The 18,752-nt window shown below is 36.9% G+C and overlaps 1 protein-coding gene across 9 annotated transcripts in view; it reads right to left on the bottom strand.

The window, feature by feature from the left end:
• SPAG9 (sperm associated antigen 9) overlaps positions 1-18,752 on the bottom strand; it is a 60,423-nt gene that overhangs the window by 11,439 nt on the left and 30,232 nt on the right. For 5 of the 9 annotated variants that reach the window (XM_014951402.1, XM_014951419.1, XM_014951469.1 and 2 more), the window contains 20 exons: positions 16,183-16,393; positions 15,571-15,670; positions 14,377-14,498; positions 12,850-12,861; positions 11,185-11,242; positions 10,461-10,613; positions 10,321-10,372; positions 9,761-9,891; positions 8,490-8,546; positions 7,447-7,620; positions 6,640-6,769; positions 6,292-6,384; positions 5,826-5,993; positions 4,895-5,066; positions 4,178-4,405; positions 3,183-3,378; positions 2,897-3,019; positions 2,266-2,346; positions 1,693-1,760; positions 332-480 (listed from right to left, as the gene is read on the bottom strand). In XM_014951402.1, coding sequence (XP_014806888.1) covers positions 332-480; positions 1,693-1,760; positions 2,266-2,346; positions 2,897-3,019; positions 3,183-3,378; positions 4,178-4,405; positions 4,895-5,066; positions 5,826-5,993; positions 6,292-6,384; positions 6,640-6,769; positions 7,447-7,620; positions 8,490-8,546; positions 9,761-9,891; positions 10,321-10,372; positions 10,461-10,613; positions 11,185-11,242; positions 12,850-12,861; positions 14,377-14,498; positions 15,571-15,670; positions 16,183-16,393 — 2,478 coding nt within the window. The remainder of the gene's footprint in view (positions 1-331; positions 481-1,692; positions 1,761-2,265; positions 2,347-2,896; positions 3,020-3,182; positions 3,379-4,177; positions 4,406-4,894; positions 5,067-5,825; positions 5,994-6,291; positions 6,385-6,639; positions 6,770-7,446; positions 7,621-8,489; positions 8,547-9,760; positions 9,892-10,320; positions 10,373-10,460; positions 10,614-11,184; positions 11,243-12,849; positions 12,862-14,376; positions 14,499-15,570; positions 15,671-16,182; positions 16,394-18,752) is intronic. The other 4 variants (XM_014951411.1, XM_014951429.1, XM_014951446.1 and 1 more) reach the window with 1 other exon arrangement.

The following is an 18,752-nucleotide window of genomic DNA, read 5'->3' as shown; positions in this document are numbered from 1 at the left end:
AGGTTACAGGCGGGTGGAGAACGTAACAAGGCATGCCCTTAGAGAGTTATGAGCTCTGCACAAGGACACTTTCCAGCTCCTGGCCAGCTAGAAGTGCAGAACCAAAGCCCCTCCAAAATTGGTTTCAGTGAGAACTGTATCATCATAGCTTAAAATCTTCCAAAACAATAAAAAAAACCATAATAGTATTTCCCAAGTCAAATTTGTTTGATTGCTTGTTTCTGTACTGATGAATAAATAACTGCTCTCTGGGTTTACTCTGGAGTCAGCTGTAGCATAAGATGGCATTAAAACATAACCTTTAATTATTGTAAACACCACTTTAACTTGCCTCTATTTTCATGGCCTTTGGTTGAACAACGTAGATTTTGTTCCTGTAGCCACACCAGACTTTGTCATGTACCACTGTCATGCATCGTATCGAATGATGTGGACGGCCCAGGTCTAAGAGGTGATAGTTCGTCAAATCCCACTGACCATCTTTACAAACAGAAGGAAAAGAAAAAAACAAAACAAAACATAGGTTCCTATGAGTTCAAAAATAATTTTAAAGTACAGGCAAATATCTTGACAGTCTAATGTTTAAAAGAACTGTAATAATCTGGATAAGTCAATATAAATTTATGGCTAGGCTCATTTAAAAAACCCAGCAACTAGTTATAGAAGCTACTAACATCCCAAATGGTACTTTGTTTTTAATGTAAGGTTGTTCAGTGACTCATGTTCAAAACATGTCAAAATATTTTTCAAAACAGCAAGTTACCTAGTGCTAAATGCTTTACTTGGATAGGCATCAGTATACATTAGAACAAGCAACTACCCACACAGCACTAGGCACTTGCTGCTTGACTGAGCATAGAAGTGTTGGCCAGTGCATCAAGATTTTTCTAAATATGCTGCAAGATCTTAAAGCACCTGAAACCTACTAAAAACACACTAAATTTGGTCATTCAACACTAAGTAAAATTCTTGTAGACTGAACTAAGCCACAAATCATCACTGACATTTACGTGAGATCCTTAAGGATTATGAGACACTAGAGTTTGAGTTAAAAAAAAGAAAAAAGTACACTAAAAACATAACTTATCCCAGGTGCATCTTTCCCAATATTTGCATTAGTGATGCACAACCTCTTTAATTCTTCTAAATACTGAGATTTAAACTCCACAAGGAAAAGAACAAATGAAGAGGGAGTCTGTGGAACAAACCAACATATGAGTTCCAGTTACTCATAGTAGGACCTTCCCCTCCAGGTCCTTATTCTGGAGGCTGAAGAACAGAGCTCGTCCAGGAGTGGTTTGGACAGAAATTCTGAAGGGATGCTTACAAAGTTCTCACTGAAGTACTTGGCCACAGATAATTATTAACACTAATAACCAATCAGAAAACGTGACTATTGAGCATGATGAAAAAGCAGAAGACATGATGATCAAAGTGGACTTTATTAACTGGCTTTTTGCTATTTAGCTTAGATATTCTCCTTCTCAGAGTAAGAAAAAATTCCAGGAACGCACCAGGACACTGCAAAAATTGTACGTGAAACTGCAACTGAAATACTAAAAAGATTTCTAAAGACAACCTGTAAAAAGGCCATTGGGGAATATATTTTCAAAGCACTATTTATAAATGGCACATTTATTTCCTAAATACTGCTACAACTTCACCAGTTTCAAGGTTGAATAGAATGCTTACCAACTCCTCGGTGAAATATTGCTAGTGTTCCATCAGCTAGTGCAACTAATACTATTCCTTTTACATGTCTGGGAAAAAAAGGAGGCACAAGAATATATACCATTAAACTACGTTTCTCAAAGTGCAAATTTAAAGTAAGGTATAACCATTCTCTATTTCAGCATATTTTTTATATTCACGTTAGCCCTAGTGTTTTGATTTCTACAATATAGCTCAAGAGAAGGGACAGTAACAAGGCATCAACATCCAGTTCAGGAAAAAAAAAAAATGTACCTGGCTACAATTCCTGAAAATAACACCAAGGATAACAACCCGTAACTGTTTTGAGTGCACAGCTACCAAGAATACCAAGTACACAGCTACAGCTCATCATTTGAGCTATAGTATTTCCAACAGATACAAGACTCCTTGTGTTCTCCTTACTCCCCAAATGTTTTCCACTGCCCCTCAAAGAACATGCATGCATTTATGGCAACTGATATTCTCAATATCTGAGGAGGAAATATAAAAGTACTTTACAAATATTTTAAGAACAGTTCATTACGATTTACATGACATTCTTTCAGGACTTACACAATACTGAGAATAGAATCTTTAAGTTTAATGGCATGAACACATTTCCTCCACTGGGCCACTGACGAATGAACATAGAGGCTGCAAAGACAAATCAGGAGGGATTAAAAGCACTAAGAAAGGTCTACCAGACAGGAAAAAAACCAAGCAAAACCCCTATAACTGAAATCCACAATCAAAGGGAAAATAAATTTTCATCTTCTGCTGAAAACTAGGTATTGACTGAAAGAAAAACTACATGAGCAGGCAAAATGCTTTTTCAGAGGCCTAAAAATGTTCCTAACTCCTTTGCAGATACATCTGCAGTAAAAAAGGCAATATATTTTTCTAGCACAAAAAAATATTGAGTTATGGAATTATCAGACCATAACTATTTATTTGACTACAAAAAAAACCCACCAAAACTTTTCTGCAGATAAAAATGTTATCCTCCAAAAAGAGCTTGTTAATCACCTACAATACTTTCTTTGTATTCTATAATGCCTAAATGTAGCAAAGAGTATGACGTTTAGGCTCTCGAGGTCTTCTTGAACTTAATCTTCGCTGGAGACAGTTATCAGGCCTGAAGGCACAAGGAGCATGTTTAAAATATTTTTTCCAAATAAATTTAATAAGGTCAGTATTTTCTTACCATCCATTCTGTGCTCCAAGCCACATTGTCGGCAAAAGGCTACTCATTTTCTGTGCTTCTTCTCTCACTAGATCTTGCTCATTTGGCAAAACTGCAATGTCTTTGTATAACTCTGACTCAGTACTAAAAAAAAAACCCAAACCAAAACAGTTAAAATACATTGATTACTCAGATTACAACCTAACTTAACAAGAAAAAAAGTAGTCATTTCACCCCCATGTTGTGTTTCTGCAAACATTACGGTTTTCTTTTTAAATACATTTTAAGAGGTATAAGGACTATGTACTTAGGCTGGTACACTGGAGACGCCTCTGTTGTATTCTGCACTCCCAGAGGATCTGTAAAGACGTGCTCTGTGTAGACTCCAGTTTGTGCAATATCAGCTGTGTCCTCTCCTGTCCCTGCATTGACTTCTGTTGCTTCTGTTGCCTCCTCTGCTGTAGGAATGTTCTCATCTGCTGAATTACTTTCAGTTGCAATATCTATGGAGCAAAAGATTTGAAAAACTTTTAACAACTGCAAGAGAATTCTCAATTGTTTAAAAGAGCCAGGACTTGCTACTTGAAAACTTAAGTGAACAGCTGTAATAACCAGTCACAATCCAGATTGTATACCTAAAAAAATAAAAAATCATGTAATCAGAAACAGTGCAACCTACTAAAATTTGGGTCTCAACAAGCACCAAATGCAATTTAAGTGTCAGCCCAGTGACTGATGGCACAGATTGCCCTTTAACTAGATCAACTAGAACAGCAGTGAAATCCAATCAATTAAAAAACACAACTATGGACAGAGTAGTATATACTGCAAGAAAAACAACAGCCCTCAAGTCAATAATCACATATCCATTAACAGTCATACCACCATGTAGGTCTGAAGGGGTGACAGAAAATCTTAAGAATGCCTATAAACAGCTTCACTTAAATCTGGTAAGACTTCACAAGGTTTAAGGCATATATCCATCCACATTCTCTCTAGTCATCTGTCAGCAAGGTCTGCATTTCAAATACTGAGTAACTTAAAAGCTCTCTTTAGACCACGCACAAGATACAGTTCTGTTAAAAGTATTTGAAAGAATACCCATTTAATATCACCTCCACAAAGTTCTTAGCTATAACTATACAGTGCAAGTATGTCAGGCTCACAGTGCATTTCCCACAACGTACTTGTTTTACGTTATCACTGCTTACAGACAAGCTATTCCATTACATACGTGCATTGTTCATTTCCCAGTTACACCTGGCAGCGTTTGGCCAGCCCTGGAACACCAAATTTACATACCTGACTGTTTATCTGTCACTGGTGAGGCCCCGTTTGCATCATGAGGTACAGTCGCTCCCGTGACACCCTCTGCAGTGCAGCCCACCACGGTGATTCCCCCCAGCAAGCTATCGGTTTCTGCAGAGCTGTTGCTAGTCATGCTCCCACACAGAGAGGACTTGTCCACTTGACTGGGATCTGCTTCTTGAGACCCTTCTTCTCCCGCAGGATAGTCTGTCTCCCTCGCCCCTGAAAGGCATTAAACCCACATGTTACTTCTCTAGAATCATAACATCCTCCTGTAAAACTTCCCTCAGTACACTCCCAACATTCACTCCCAATGTAACAAGGATTCCTCTCTAGGAAGCTCCAAGACTTGCTACTTATCTTCAAGAGGTTGAAGAGGTCTAAAAATCCAACTTATTTTTCGTTTGTGATGTTAACAGTTCCATAAGACATTGGCACTATTGCACAATTTATAACACAGCAGACAAAATACTCCTTCCTGGTTACTGATTTGCCTTTACCTTTGAGTTAATTTAGGTCAAGAGCCAACTAAAGAGTGGAACAGTAGAGTAGAAATCCAATAGTTTTCCCTCCAGTTAAACATTTTTTATTGCTGTGGTTACAGTAACACTTTATCACACTAATTAACAAATATTTATTTTTTCATTGCGTAAGAAAATCTGAATATGATACAGTTAAAAAGGCAGGAGCTAAAACATCACAAGCCTTTACCTGGCACACTAGCAATGCAAAGCACATGGGAATTGCAAACAATGAAACTGTCCAGAATATTTCCGGGTTGATTAGCATCAATAATGATAACTTTCGTAGCAGAATGCGTGCTAGTACAGATCCAAACTAGACTGGATAATTCTTCCTGATGTTTCAGCTCCTTCTGCTGGTCCTGAAGGAGAATAAATGCAGAACACAAGTGAACAACAACAGGAAGGTGGAAAAGACTAGAACTATTGCCTTTGATCTTGTGTGTTCTTACATTATCAACTACAGAAATATACATAAATGCGATAAGTTCAGTATCTTTAAAACCATTGTACCATGACATTTATTCACTTGTTCTCTATGTATTTGGAACATAAAGCCCCCTCATATTTCATACTTGTGTAGAAAACTACACAATATAATTATAGTGCACAATTATGCAGTTAGAGGATACTATTTTTGTGCCAGCTACCACACTCAGTATTGCCACAGACTAATGTCATGTCCCAAAGCACTTCAAAATTAAACTTTTGTTTCTATGCCCTTAATACAACCTCCATTCATTGCTTCTTAATGAAAACATGAAGACTAACACATTTTTAAACAATGGCCCAGACATACAAGAAAACTTTTTGTAGATGGCAGTCAGAACATGAATAATTCTGTCACAAATGTTTTTTAAAGCAGGAGCACTGGTTTAAGCAGCACATCATTTTGATGCAAAATTGATTTGTGTCTCAGATTTGTCAACAAGCTGGCACACATGAATGACAGTATGTTTGTAGATTGATTCAAGAACCCAAATGTCTCAGGTTGATGACTACCCAAGAAGAATTTATTCGTTACCAGTAAACCTGATGACAAAATATATTGTAAATCTACAGACACATAGTGAAGATGTTTAACTAAAGAAACAATTCAACTTGCCTTACTGTGATCTTACCTTGAGCTCTTGATCTAATTTATCTAAGCTGCTTTGAGATCCTGTTTGCTGCTTGTTGCCATCTGCATCTGCACCAGTCACATCGTTGTAGAACACACTAGCACCAACCACAGACCCGCCGTCTCGTGTTTTCCCTCCTGAGAGGTTTACCCCTACAGCACACCACAGCTTGAAAGAAAAATAAATACTTCACTTAAATGTTAAGCTAAAAAAAAAAAGCCTATTGTTAAATATACTAAGTTATATCAATACTAAATCATGTGCAGTATATACTGTTATCTGCAGTCCACTTTAAGAAATTCATTAAGACTAAAGTCATGAACTTCTCCACTGAAGCTTAAATTCTGATTCACCTATGCGTTAAAAAGAAACACCTTGTTTCAAAAAGAAAATAATTGTGTCTAAAATAAAAATCTTCAAGCTATAGTTTGTCCAATTCTCTATACCATTGCTGTAAATGTCCTACCTTCATAGAGGTATCTTTCTCATCTAAAGGTCTCAGGTAAACAGGTACTGGCAAGTTCTTCATCTTATTGTCAACCTGGCCACCATTTGCCACCTAGGAGAAAAAAAAAAAACAACAAGCAAAAAAAGCTTTGTAAGAGGTTTACAGTTTTTGTACTCAGTTGATCAGATGTTGTTAACCACAATTAAGAGTTCTGCATTGTCATTATTCTTAGAAAGGCTCTTTTAACTGCAAAAGTTCAACAAAAAATGCTGGAATCACTCAAGCATAAGCTCCGAAATTATCCTCTGTTCAAATTTCACAAAACACGGAGTTGTTACCACTACATTTGAAAACATAAGCTAATACCTGTTTGTACTTCTGAGGTAGACTCCAGCCAAATGCTTGCACTCTGCCATCCTCTTTCTGAACATGTGCTTTCACTTGGCGATACTGCTCTCTCTTCTGCTCCCTGCGTGAGGCTAAACTGGCTTCGGTTCTAGGGAAGAATTGTTATTAAAGACCCTGTTACTTATGCTCCTTAGAATTCTTTGTTTAATGGGAGTTGCTATTAAACTCAATAGACAAGATCTCTGCAGAAGCATTGGGTTACCAAAGAGATCACTAGTTTTCCACGTCACCAACAGAACATCAGGTTTCCTGTGAGCTATTTCTAAGAGACCCATAAAAGACAGGCAAAACCAGAGAGTCTAGTGTCAGTGTCCTTAAAGAAAATTAACTTGGGTTACTTACATCTACTAGAAGCTTTAAGAGTCATAAACCAAAAGAATATATTGCCAAAAAGTACAGGAGAAAAACAAATAATTACAGATATTTGATAGCCTTACTCACGTTGTTCTGTTTTTCCACTGAACTTAAAGTATCTGTACAGTTACTGTTTAGCTACAAGATTTGCATGTAAGAGTGTAGCAAGTGCTGCCTCCTGTGCCTAAAAGCACCCATGAAAGTCAGTGATATGCCACACAGCTGCCAGGCACCCAGCATACGCATCCAATGCTGTGCATTTCATTCTGCACTATGCTGATTGCTTATGTATCAACACTCACGTCAGGAGAGCATTATACCTCACTTAGCAGCATGTTATTTATCTCAGAGGATTAGAAGAGTAAATACTTGATAGAGCATATCTAGTATTATAAAACCAAAGTGACTTACTCTTCACTGAGAAATTCAAAGGCTTTAGATTTGTCACTAGGTAATTGAGATAAGGTGCTGCTTCTCTTCTTGACTGAAGGAGTAATATGCGAGGTTGGAGCATTATATTTAACATTGACAGGAGGTTCTGGTTTCTTAGCTGTATTGCTGGATGAACTGAAGAGCCTGCTAAAACTAGAAGAAGAAAGAAAAGAAAGACGAGAGTTAAGATTTGTAAGATATATCCAAATTTGACCATGCAGGCAAAACATTGGTGTGCACTACCCTGCTCAGGCCAGTGGGACTAAGAAACTGGATCCCAACATTACAGCAGCCACCACATACTCAGCAACACTCCCAAGGCACAGAAACTCATGTCAGTAAGAAAAATAATTAAAGAACTATAAATCCATTTGTTTATCAAATTTAATGGGATTTTCATCTTGAATGAAGATCTACAGGGAACCAACAAAATGAGGATGTGAACATCCTCAGCTTCATGAAGCATATTAGTTCATGCACTGAGCACTTTAAAAGCCTCATCATTTTCCAGGCTAAGAGACAGAATAGTTATTAGCAAACCACAACATCAGGAGGATTATTTGGCAAATATCTTCTTGTGAATAACACTGTTTTAGATTTAAAGAGCTTGAAGTTAGAAAGGAAAATTTAAGTCAGTAAGCTGTACTTCATAGAGGAAAACGAAGCTGAAAAAAAAAAGCAATCCACACAAGCTAGTAAAGTTTCTATTTTTCGTCATAAAAAAGAATCCAGAAAAATGTTCAGAACAAGAGTCCTGGTGCATATTCAGCTAGAAAAAAAAAATTACAGCACTTTGGCATTTAACTTCACAAAGTACACAGCCATTCACTACGTGCTGCAGCTTACGATACATTTTGTCTCCAAGAACAGTCTTACCGAGCTGGCATGCTAGGTAAGAAGAGGAGAACAGTTACGACATCTTAATCTGCCAAAAGATAATTAGCTAACATACAAAAATGTACCAGCTAATTGGTTAGGGTCTTTTATTTATTTTTGCCAGCAAGTTGTGTTTCAATACTTACAACTGCCAAATGCTTGATCTCTTCTTTTCTTGCATGGCTGGATTTTCTCTTGACGCTCTACAAGAAATGAATTCCAAGTTTACTGAGTAAGCATTAATTAAAAAAAGGAAAGGAACAAACTGTGTGTAACTCATTTAAAAAAACAGGGTAACATATCAAAAGTATCAAAGCTTGCTTCTTCACATTGCCACTTCTTTTCTGAAGTGAGCACAATATTGAAATTCTCACTGGATGAACTGAAGTTACGTAATAAACATCATCCACATTTATTTGCATCGCAAACAACTGGTGAGTGCTTTTCAGACAGAGACAAATCTGTGCAGCACTTTGTAATGAAAACAGCTAGAAGAAAGCAGCAAACCATTTTAAATTTTTCTGCCTCCTGTTTTTTTTAGTATTTTAACCATTACCTCTTATTTTAAAACCTTTTGTTCTTCAACAAATCAGTAAAGTAAGTGATTAAGTGATTGTTCTTGAAGCCACAGATGCATTAACAGAGCTATGAGAGGATTTCTACAGGAGACAATAGCCATAGAAAAAGCAAGCCACGTCTGCTTGAGAATATGTACTTTTTCTGTCACAGACTCAGGTATTTAGGCTAACAGACAGAATCAGGTGCCATTGTTACACCTGACCAGCAGGCGGCACCAAGTGACACCGTCACCTCCGGGCAGGGACACGCTCTGGGGATGTGACAAGAATGAGGTGGGCTGAGGCCCAAGGCAGAGGATTGTTCTTTAAAATTCTACCTTTCAGACAACTCAATAATGCGAATGCAAATCAAACCGAAACACCATCTTTATTGCTTATATTTAACAACCCTTGTGCAGTTTTAAAATTGTGGATTTTTCAGAACAACCCACATCCTTACAAATGGATGACAATCCGAAGACTGTGTTATTCCTTTTTGACAGCTGACAACGGGGCCCACTGTTTTAAAGTGTGTGCACATACACACAGTAATTTTTCCTGCCCACCAAGTGAATGTTATTTACGATTATTGAGTTTTGTAACTGTTCCAAAACACACACATTTCTTCGAGGGATGTTTATTTCACATCCTCACTGAAGTCTCACTGAGAACCCCTTTTGACAGGGTAAGTTCTAAGCCCATAACTTAAAAACAAAGTTATTCAGGACACATAGGGAGACAAGCAAAAGGGCAATTAAGACCTCATAGCCTGACCTACCGACCAGACCACTCTGCAGCTAAAAATCAAAAGCTTTTAAAGTCCAAGGAGCTCTATCAAAGACTTTAAAAGAGCCTGTTACCTTATCATCTCAGTCCATCGGACAGCTTCCTGAAGCTCCATCAACCTTTCTTTGTACTGGTTTCTTTCCATCAGAACACGGGCCATTTCAACACGAGTAAAACGCTTCCGCTGAGCGGTGGGGACATCACTCTGAACACACGAAAAAGCAAACATAGGACAAACAAAGGAGCACAGTAGGGCCTTGCAGAGTCAGCCTCTGCCTTCCAATAAGAGTCACTTTAGGGCACAATTCCAGATTCAAAATCATTTGAGGCTTTGTAGAACTAACTTAATTTTACCTTCCTCTCCTCCCATCCTTTCTAGGTAGTATAATCTGAAGAAAACCAGTTCTTCAAAAAGAATGCAACACAATAAATGGGCAGAGAGGAAAGAAAGAAAACTAGACATGGTCAGTTTAAGCTCACACTTGTGTTCTTTAGATCTTCTATCTCTTCTATACATGGAAGAAGTTTACCACTACGTATTAAGCAGAAAAGTTTAGTAGCACTCAATAAACACATGTGAACTTCTAATGTCCCACTGTGAATTATATATACAAAAATACACACAACCACCTACATCATCATCCTCTTTAGCTTTCTGTCTTGCTTCCTCTGCTTCTGCACGAGCTCTAAATAAACAATAAAAAATATCTGTATTAGATACCACAGTGCACTGGATTTTTTCTTTCTTTTTCACAACCATAGAATTAAACTTACTTTCTGAGCTCTTCTTCCAGTTCTTTATTCTTCTCTTCAAGCTTTTGCTTTGCTTGTTTTACAGCCTCTAATTCACCTTGTAGTACATCCTTCTCACAAGTCAATTCATCCACCTTTGCTATCAAGTCATTCTTCACTACATTCAGTGCATTTCTACACAAACATTAAAAATACACCATTACAAGGGTGACTATGGTCTCACAGTTTAGCTTTAGCCTGGTTTTATTCTTGAAGACCTACAAATTTCTTACATAGAGCTGCTGTAAAAAGATACAGCTTTCTAAAACAGGTCAAACCCTCTCCCCCCAAATCTTAAATGCTCAAACACATTCCCACCTCTGTATTAGAACAAAGTACTGATAAATCAGAACGGTTTGCTTAGAGGTTGAATTCCTGAACGCTGCTCCAGTGGATTAGCTTCTGTAATTACTGCTGTGTTTCTAACAGAAAAAGCAGGGAGTTGATCTCATTAGGACACAGCACTGCATTTCTTGTAGTCTTATAAGGATAAAAGCAGCTTTTGCTTCTTAGGTCCTTAATTTCTAGAATACCAACTAAGCTATATATTTAGCCAAATATACATACAAATTCAAAATACTTATACCACCACCACTCTCAGAATTTAAAGTACATTCATGTAACTTGAACTTTCTGCATATCAAGATATACAAGGTGTAACAAAATAAATGAGGTCAGTATTTCTTACACACACATTCAGACTTACTTTGTCTCCAACAGCTGAGTGTTTTCCAAAATAAGGTTTTCAACCTCACGACCCATTCCTTTCCAAAGGAAACAAACACATAAAATTAACAGATAAAATGGATTTTTTTTCCCCCCAAACCTATGCTTTGCCATTGTCTAAAACCAGATGAATTTTAAGTATGACAAATACGTCAAAAAAACTATGAGCTATCTGAAGTTTCAGGACTGACCTACCATCTACAACTAGCTTTCCCCTCCACCTTCTTCCCAATCTGACCTCAATTAAAGCCTAAAGACAACCCTGGCTAACCACAGGCTACTGGCTAGTGCCACCTCCACCTACTCTATGTATTTTGAAGAGGTTACAGTACTACTAAGTCAAAAAACAAACATGGCATTCCTGGGGAGGTATTAGTCCACAAAAAGTTAAGTTTAAAATGCTCAACTGTCTTTATACCATGTTAGATACAAAAGTACATTGGTTATAGACACAAGACATGCTGAATTATAAAGCTCTGACTGTGAAAGCCCTGCAGGTTTCCCAGAGCAGATGATACCTTACCAAAGAAATTATGGTCTTTAAAGCCCATGCATCCCATGTAGAGCAAAAACAAGAACAAGAAACATTTCATGTAAGGTGTAGTATGAGCGAAGAGCAATAAAAGATTTAGACTTATGAAGTAAGAGTGAATTAAAACAAAGCCACCACCAAAGATTTGAAGTGGAATGTGATGCGATTAGAAGCAGGATTTATATGACAGACAGATGTTAAAAAAAATTGTTTGTCACAACCATTTCTATTGGTTAGACTCGTTATAAAAATCAGTAACTTGATGAAAGTCTCTCTCATTTTCTGTGAAGTAATTTAGAAGCACAGTACTTGGAAGAAATGCTAAGCCATTCAGTAAAGGTTCCAAATTAATAGACCACTATGGAAAAAGGTGAAAATAACTCATCATTACTTCAATATTATTTAAATTTCTGGAAATTAACTTCTTGCCCTATTGTTTGCATGCCTAAAACAATATAATTTGCAGGATTTTTAAAAGTGAAATTTTCAGGTAGAAAATAATTATTTTACATTATACATAGCAAAATAATTACCACACTGATAGTGGCAGAAATTACGTTAATTCACAATTAACAACACACAAATGAAAAAGGTATCTTAATGGTGGAGGCCCTTTTAAAATGCTCTGAACACAATCTTCTAAGCAACTTTGATAACAGAAGACTTAAGATATTTGGATAACAATAAAAAAGGAATCTAAAAATAGACATGCAAATCAAAGTTCCCTTTTTTGGAATTTCTCTCTGGGTTTTGGATTAAATGTAAATGGCATTTAATACTGAAGGAACTTAGATCAACTATTGTTACTTTAACAGTATCTGGACAAATCCTCCACAGTACAGTCATCCAGAGGTTTTATTCAAGTGGCTATTGTTTTTTAAATGTTTTCAGTATTCACAGGTAAAAGTACCTAGGACCACTTCCAACAGGTTTCAGGATCCTTTATAATGCAAGAACAAAAACTAGAAAGCCAGAGTGCAAAGGCAAAAAAAAATGTTACCAAGCGGGGAAAAAATGCAGAGAATGTATTTTATGAGAGCAGCAGCCAAAAACGCCTAACTGTAGAAGCAACAGATTTAAAAGAATTTTTTTTAAAAAAAGAAGCATACACACCAGAATATTCCCCTGGGTATGCAGCCCAAGAGAAAACAGATCAGAGAATCCCAATTAACTATTTTTACAGAACTTCAAACTAAAGTTTAATGCTCACTTAGAACAGCTCCAAATGCTTGAAAAACATCAACTATCCTGGATGCAGAAGTGGCTTTTAAGTAACACCAACTAATTTGAACTATGGTTGTGCTCAAAGTGAAATGGTGATTGTATAGTTAAAACTTTTAGACCACATTCTGCATAACAAATGCAGTTATAACAACATACTCATAACTGCTGTTTCTAGGAGTAGTTTTACGGAAAATGGCAATTAAGTCAGTGACAAACTTTTGATATGTTATACTAAAAGGCATTTTATTTTTCCCCATGGAAAACAAAGTATGTATTATCATAAAATCCTGACAGCAATTTGATTTCTTTAAACAATTTATAATGTAGATAAGGGAACGTGCTATATGTTAATATTTCTTCTCAAGTGTCTATATTTTTTGCATGCAGAATGTGTCATTAGTTGTCCCTATGACAACAGAGAGCAAGAGTTTTGGATGAAGTATGTTCCAGCAAGGATGTGGTGGTCCTTACTGCTCAGGATTCAAAGCAGAGAGGGACAACAAAGAAAACCCATCTCAGACTGGAGATAGGCCCATTACTCCCAGTGAGTAATACTTTGCAGAAATGTCACCTAGTTAACATAAAATAAGTTTCTGGTGAAACACTGAACAACCAGAAATCCAGATTGCACACACAACAGTTCTAAACACTGCTAACAATCTGCATTTCTGCTGGGTCAGACAACAGAAGCAAACAAACTGCTGATTTTCTATAAACAACACAATTCCTAAAACACCCAGAAATTGCATCTGCATTTTATATACTCCATAGTACCAGCTTTCATTATTCCAAAATGAGGCCTGAACACTGCCATGTCCCAAAATACCTCTTTATAATGCAAGACACTAATTGTTTATAGAAAGATCCTTCTTTTAATGACCTTTTTGCTCCTGATCATCTCATATTCCCAAAACCTACATTTTGTTCAGTCAGCATGCAAGCAGCAGCAAGCTGCTTGGAGACAAGAGAAACGTGAGTTCCTCCTCCCCTTTCAATTAACAGTTTGATTCTCAAATTACCACCATTGTGTTCTGCTCAATTCTCTCTTACATGTTAAATTCCATAGAGAGGTGATAAAGTCAGGCCATTGCAGATGGGGCACAATCTGAATTAAGCTACCTAAAACTAGTTCAAGATAAAAATCCTTGCTTGAGATAATACTTGTGTCACAGAGCATAGAGGGAAAGCTGAAATAGAGAATAGTGTCAGAAGTGCCTCAGAAGATGAAGGCAGATATCATTATATTGAAAGAAAGAACAAACACTTTCCCATTTGGTTTTTTTCTTGCATTCCAATAACCACCTAAGGATGATATTCAAAAGATTTTAATGCAAACGAATCCTAAGAGTAAATCCAGCAAGGATAATTAAGCACTTCACTAACAAGGAAAATTCCTCTTTAAATAACCTTTCTTACCCAGTAAATCTGCACCTTCATCCACATCTCCAATTAGGCCAGAACCAGCTGATGACAGCTCTTCAAAGAGTGACTCTGTGTTACGGTCAAATGCTTTGTTCTCTATGCCTTTGGTAGGAGTGCTATTCAAAGAATTAAAACAAAACATAAAAAAGAGCAGAGAGAAAACATTCCCACATCGAAGAAAGTTTTCTCCATGTTTTAACTAGCAGTTCATTTGTTACCCCCCAAAAAACAGAGGTAAGATTTTCAGAAGCTTTCAATTGGCTCAGAGTTCTAAAATCTATTTTCAAATACTATTTTGGCATCAAGATCCCAAACTTGAGTTATATGCTGATATTGAGCTGGTCAGGATTTTAATAAATTAAAGCATATCAAGTTTTGGCATATAGAAAATTCAGCCCCGTCAGGACTTAGTCAGCCTGAACGCTTAAAGAACAGACAGCTCAGCCAAACTGGAAATCGTATAATAAAACAAGAACACAAGAGAATCAAAAAGAGATTAAAATATTCCTCTGGCCCAAAAGGAGGCTTCTTTCACACAAAGATCTTGCGCTATTAACATTCACTATACAAGGTCATTTTTTCCACCTCATCACACAAATGAAACACACAGACATGTAACACATTTGAAGGACTTGGGGCTAGACCCTAAATTGTCCAGCAGATCAGGCACTCCCCACACTACTAAAACAGCCCTTGATTATTTTTAATGGGGCTTTAGACCTTTTGAAAGAAATGTTATTCCTCAACAAGAAAAAGCCTGCAAAGCAGCAGACTCGGGAAAACCAACACTGGGATTCTACCATCAGAATCTCATAAATAAATGCTGTAACATTTGCAAAGTCAGTCATAAATCCAGATTTTAAAGACATGGGTGAAAACACAAGGGCACAGCTTGGAAACTGCTAGTACCTTGAAACCTCGATCTTGGAAGAAAAGATCTCTTAGTATAGACCCTTTGCTTGAAATATGGAAAGAATATTTAAGCATTCTTAAATCTGCTGTAATATGAAGTACCCTGAACATTCATCAGGTGTAGCAACAGAAGAAGAACGGCTGTTGCACTGAAAACCTCATGAAGAATTTGGGGAAGTAAGGTCACGGAAGCAGGAAATTCATCATACAAAGCATGTTCTCAGCCTGGTATGTTCTAAAATTGTCTTTCTACTCAAATCACAACGCACAACTTACCTGGAACCCTTATATCCACTGAGATCTTTATCCATATCCAGCTCTGGAGTTGACTCAATGATTGCCTGAACTTCAGATTTTTCTTCATTTTCATTGCCACCTAGGGAAAAGCAAGTGGTATGTCTCCATAAAACAGAAGTCACTGTGACATATGACATCATCTACATATAGTTCTTATTAATTGCTCATCACATTAGCAGACTTCTGTTCAAAGACTTAAGGTAATTAAATGAGAAGATCTGCGGATTTTGGATACTCTAATGCAGACACTGGAATTTTGAAGTCTCTCCTGAATTTAACTGAACTCATCCAACAGTAGCCATTTCCCACGTTTCCTGCAATCAAAGCAGATGTCTATTGCCTCATGACTTTGTGTGTAGATGAATTCCACTTCTGCTGTTTACAAGGAACTGTCATAAATAATTCTGATTCTAGGAAAATAAAGCCTAAAGCCACCAACAGACAATGGTCTTGTATCTCTTAGCAATATTCTGTACTCCTATAGATATTGGGAAAAAAATATTTCTCATTTGTGGTACAATTAAGATATTTCATAACGGATTAAATATGAGATTCATAGTAACCATCGACTAAAAAGTTAAAGCAGCTCACCAGTGGACACGTTTCTTGTCTCTTGAGCTACCTGTACTTCAATATTCTTGCTTACGTCCAGCTTCTCATTCGGCACATCTGCCTCCTTTGCAAGCCCTTCACCATCTTCCTTTTGAGGAGTTTCTGCAGGCAGCGCGGGTACATCTGAGGGAGCTGTGGATGCTGGAGTAGTAGATTTTGAGCCTGCTTGGCTAACATCGGAGAGCTCATCCTAAAATCAAACAATTACCATTTAAAAAAGAAACACAAATTAAAGTATTATTAGAAGAGTTAGGCATATAAACTAAAGAACAAACACCAGAATTCCAGATGATGATCATTATTCAGACAGGGCTGCATCAGGCAGTGTTCCAGGGCAGGAGAGACTAAAGGCTACACCTGATAATAATAATAGCCCTTTTCCAGAATTTTGTCTCCTTTCATTCACATTTCACCCCTCGTTCCCAACCAGAGCCATACCAGCATCCAGATGTTTTAACTATGACTTAAACAGCATGCAACAGTGAACAAGAGCTCACTGCAGATACAAAAACAAATTGGTCTGTTTAGGCCAATATTTTCTAGCATAGTTAGAGGAATCTCCTTGGGAAAAATAAAGATGAAACATCGACCCTGGTATGTGCAAAATGAAGGCAGAATGGCAAGTTTTGATAAAGAAGTTTTTTAAGGTTTTGTTTGAGACTCAGAGGTGAAAGCAAGGCTCCTAGACAAGTCCATAACATATCTGTTAGTTCAGGAAGCCTAAACTTTTCAAGAAAGAAGCAAGTTTAGACTTTGTGAAGCATCAATTCATTATACTGCTAGCATCTTTTTTTTTTTTAAGGAAGAGAAATCCTGCATATAGACACACATTATCTCATTTGTACTTAGTGTAAGATTCCTAAAAATTGTAATTTCTAAATTTTTGCTTTTGGAGCTTCCTGGCTAAGTAAGATCTTAATTTCTGGCGTCAGAGAGGAAAACACACATTTATGTATATCAGAACAAATTAAAAGCTTGCATCCTATAGTGGCATCTCCACATGGAATATGAAATCCTTAGAAACAAAATTCAGCACTTTCAAGACCTGCCTATCAATTACTTCCAGTTTGCAGCCTTTTTTAGTAAATTCCAAAATAACCAGTAATTACTATTTGATATTCTGACAAAATTACTCAGAAATACAGTCAACTACCAGATACTTTTAAAGGAATAAAACATGTGCACTTACCCATAGTAATACAAGGCAACAGACCTGACACACTAAGGTGTTAGGTCCATTAAAAAAACAAGGAAGAAAAGCTACACAGTTTACCCAATTGGCCTGTGAATTGGTGAAGTTGAGCTGTCGGATAATGATTCATACTTCAGCAAGCAGCTACAGAAGGGAGGAAATGCTACCCCTTACCAAGGGAATCCATAGTTCACACAAACAAGGAATAAAACCTCAACAGAGCTGTTGGCTCCGTTCAAACATTTCTGCATCTTTGTATTCCAAAAGCATCCACGAACTGATGCAGCACAGACCGATCACTGACTTTGGCACACAAAGCTCAAGAAAACTGATTTGATAGCCCAAGAGAAAACAGTGAAGAGAATGGGCCTTTCCTTAAAGGAATTTCAAATAATCCCACCCATTTTTCATTTCTAACTTTATTATCTCTATTTTTTTAGCTAACTCTTGGAAACTACACTGATTAAACTATCATAAACGTTTGTTCTAGAACTAATGACAATGAAATGCAATTCCATTAAGCAACAATGAATTAATCAAAATATCTTGAAGCCTAAGCATTTGAAAATCAATTCTAGGTTGACTTAACAAATTTGACTTTTCTGGCAATGTTGCCAAAAGACTTTTCCTGAAAAATAAAAATTAGTTTAAAAATTGGATAATTAAATCTGAAGAAGCAGCAGCTCATTTGCCATGCTTTGCAGAAATAAGCAGAGACTGAATGGCACATAACTGTATGTTGTCTCAGAATGACACTCAGCAATGTCACCACTGTACAAGCTACAGGACACAGAATCTTATTACTCTGGTTTCATCCTGACACCCACTCTTTGTGATACTTTTAGAGGAACTTATTCTGAACTAATTAGGTTTCAAAAATTACAGTCTGTGCTGTTTTGTAAATTCTCTTTCAGCAGTGCATCATTTTAAGAAGAACTATACCAAGAAGCCTATTGTGACAACATATAGTTACCAGTTTTGAAGGGACAGAACAGGGTCAGAGACTTCATGTTATATCTCACCTCCACTTACTCTTAGTAATAACTGAAGTCATATTTCAGTCAGCTCTCCTAAAGTCTGTCAATTTACTGATGTTAACTGACATAGGACAAAGGGAAAAAGACAAATTTAAGATCCAAAAATGATCCTAGTCAGGAGTTTGTTAAGTGACAAATTCTTAGATCCAAACTCCTGTTGTCATTTTGATATGTTTATCATTACTTAATACATTTAACCATTACTTACACTTCCAATTAATGTTTATCACTTACATTACTGAATATGTTTAACCATTACTTACACTTACCAATTATCTCCAGATTACCTCTAGGCAAAGAAAAAGTCTGGGTTCTAATTA

Source organism: Calidris pugnax, unplaced genomic scaffold, assembly GCF_001431845.1.
Source record: "Calidris pugnax isolate Ruff unplaced genomic scaffold, ASM143184v1 scaffold9, whole genome shotgun sequence".
Classification (NCBI taxonomy): domain Eukaryota; kingdom Metazoa; phylum Chordata; class Aves; order Charadriiformes; family Scolopacidae; genus Calidris; species Calidris pugnax.
Note: the sequence above shows the minus strand (reverse complement) of the source record. Positions and strands in the feature narration are given on the sequence as shown.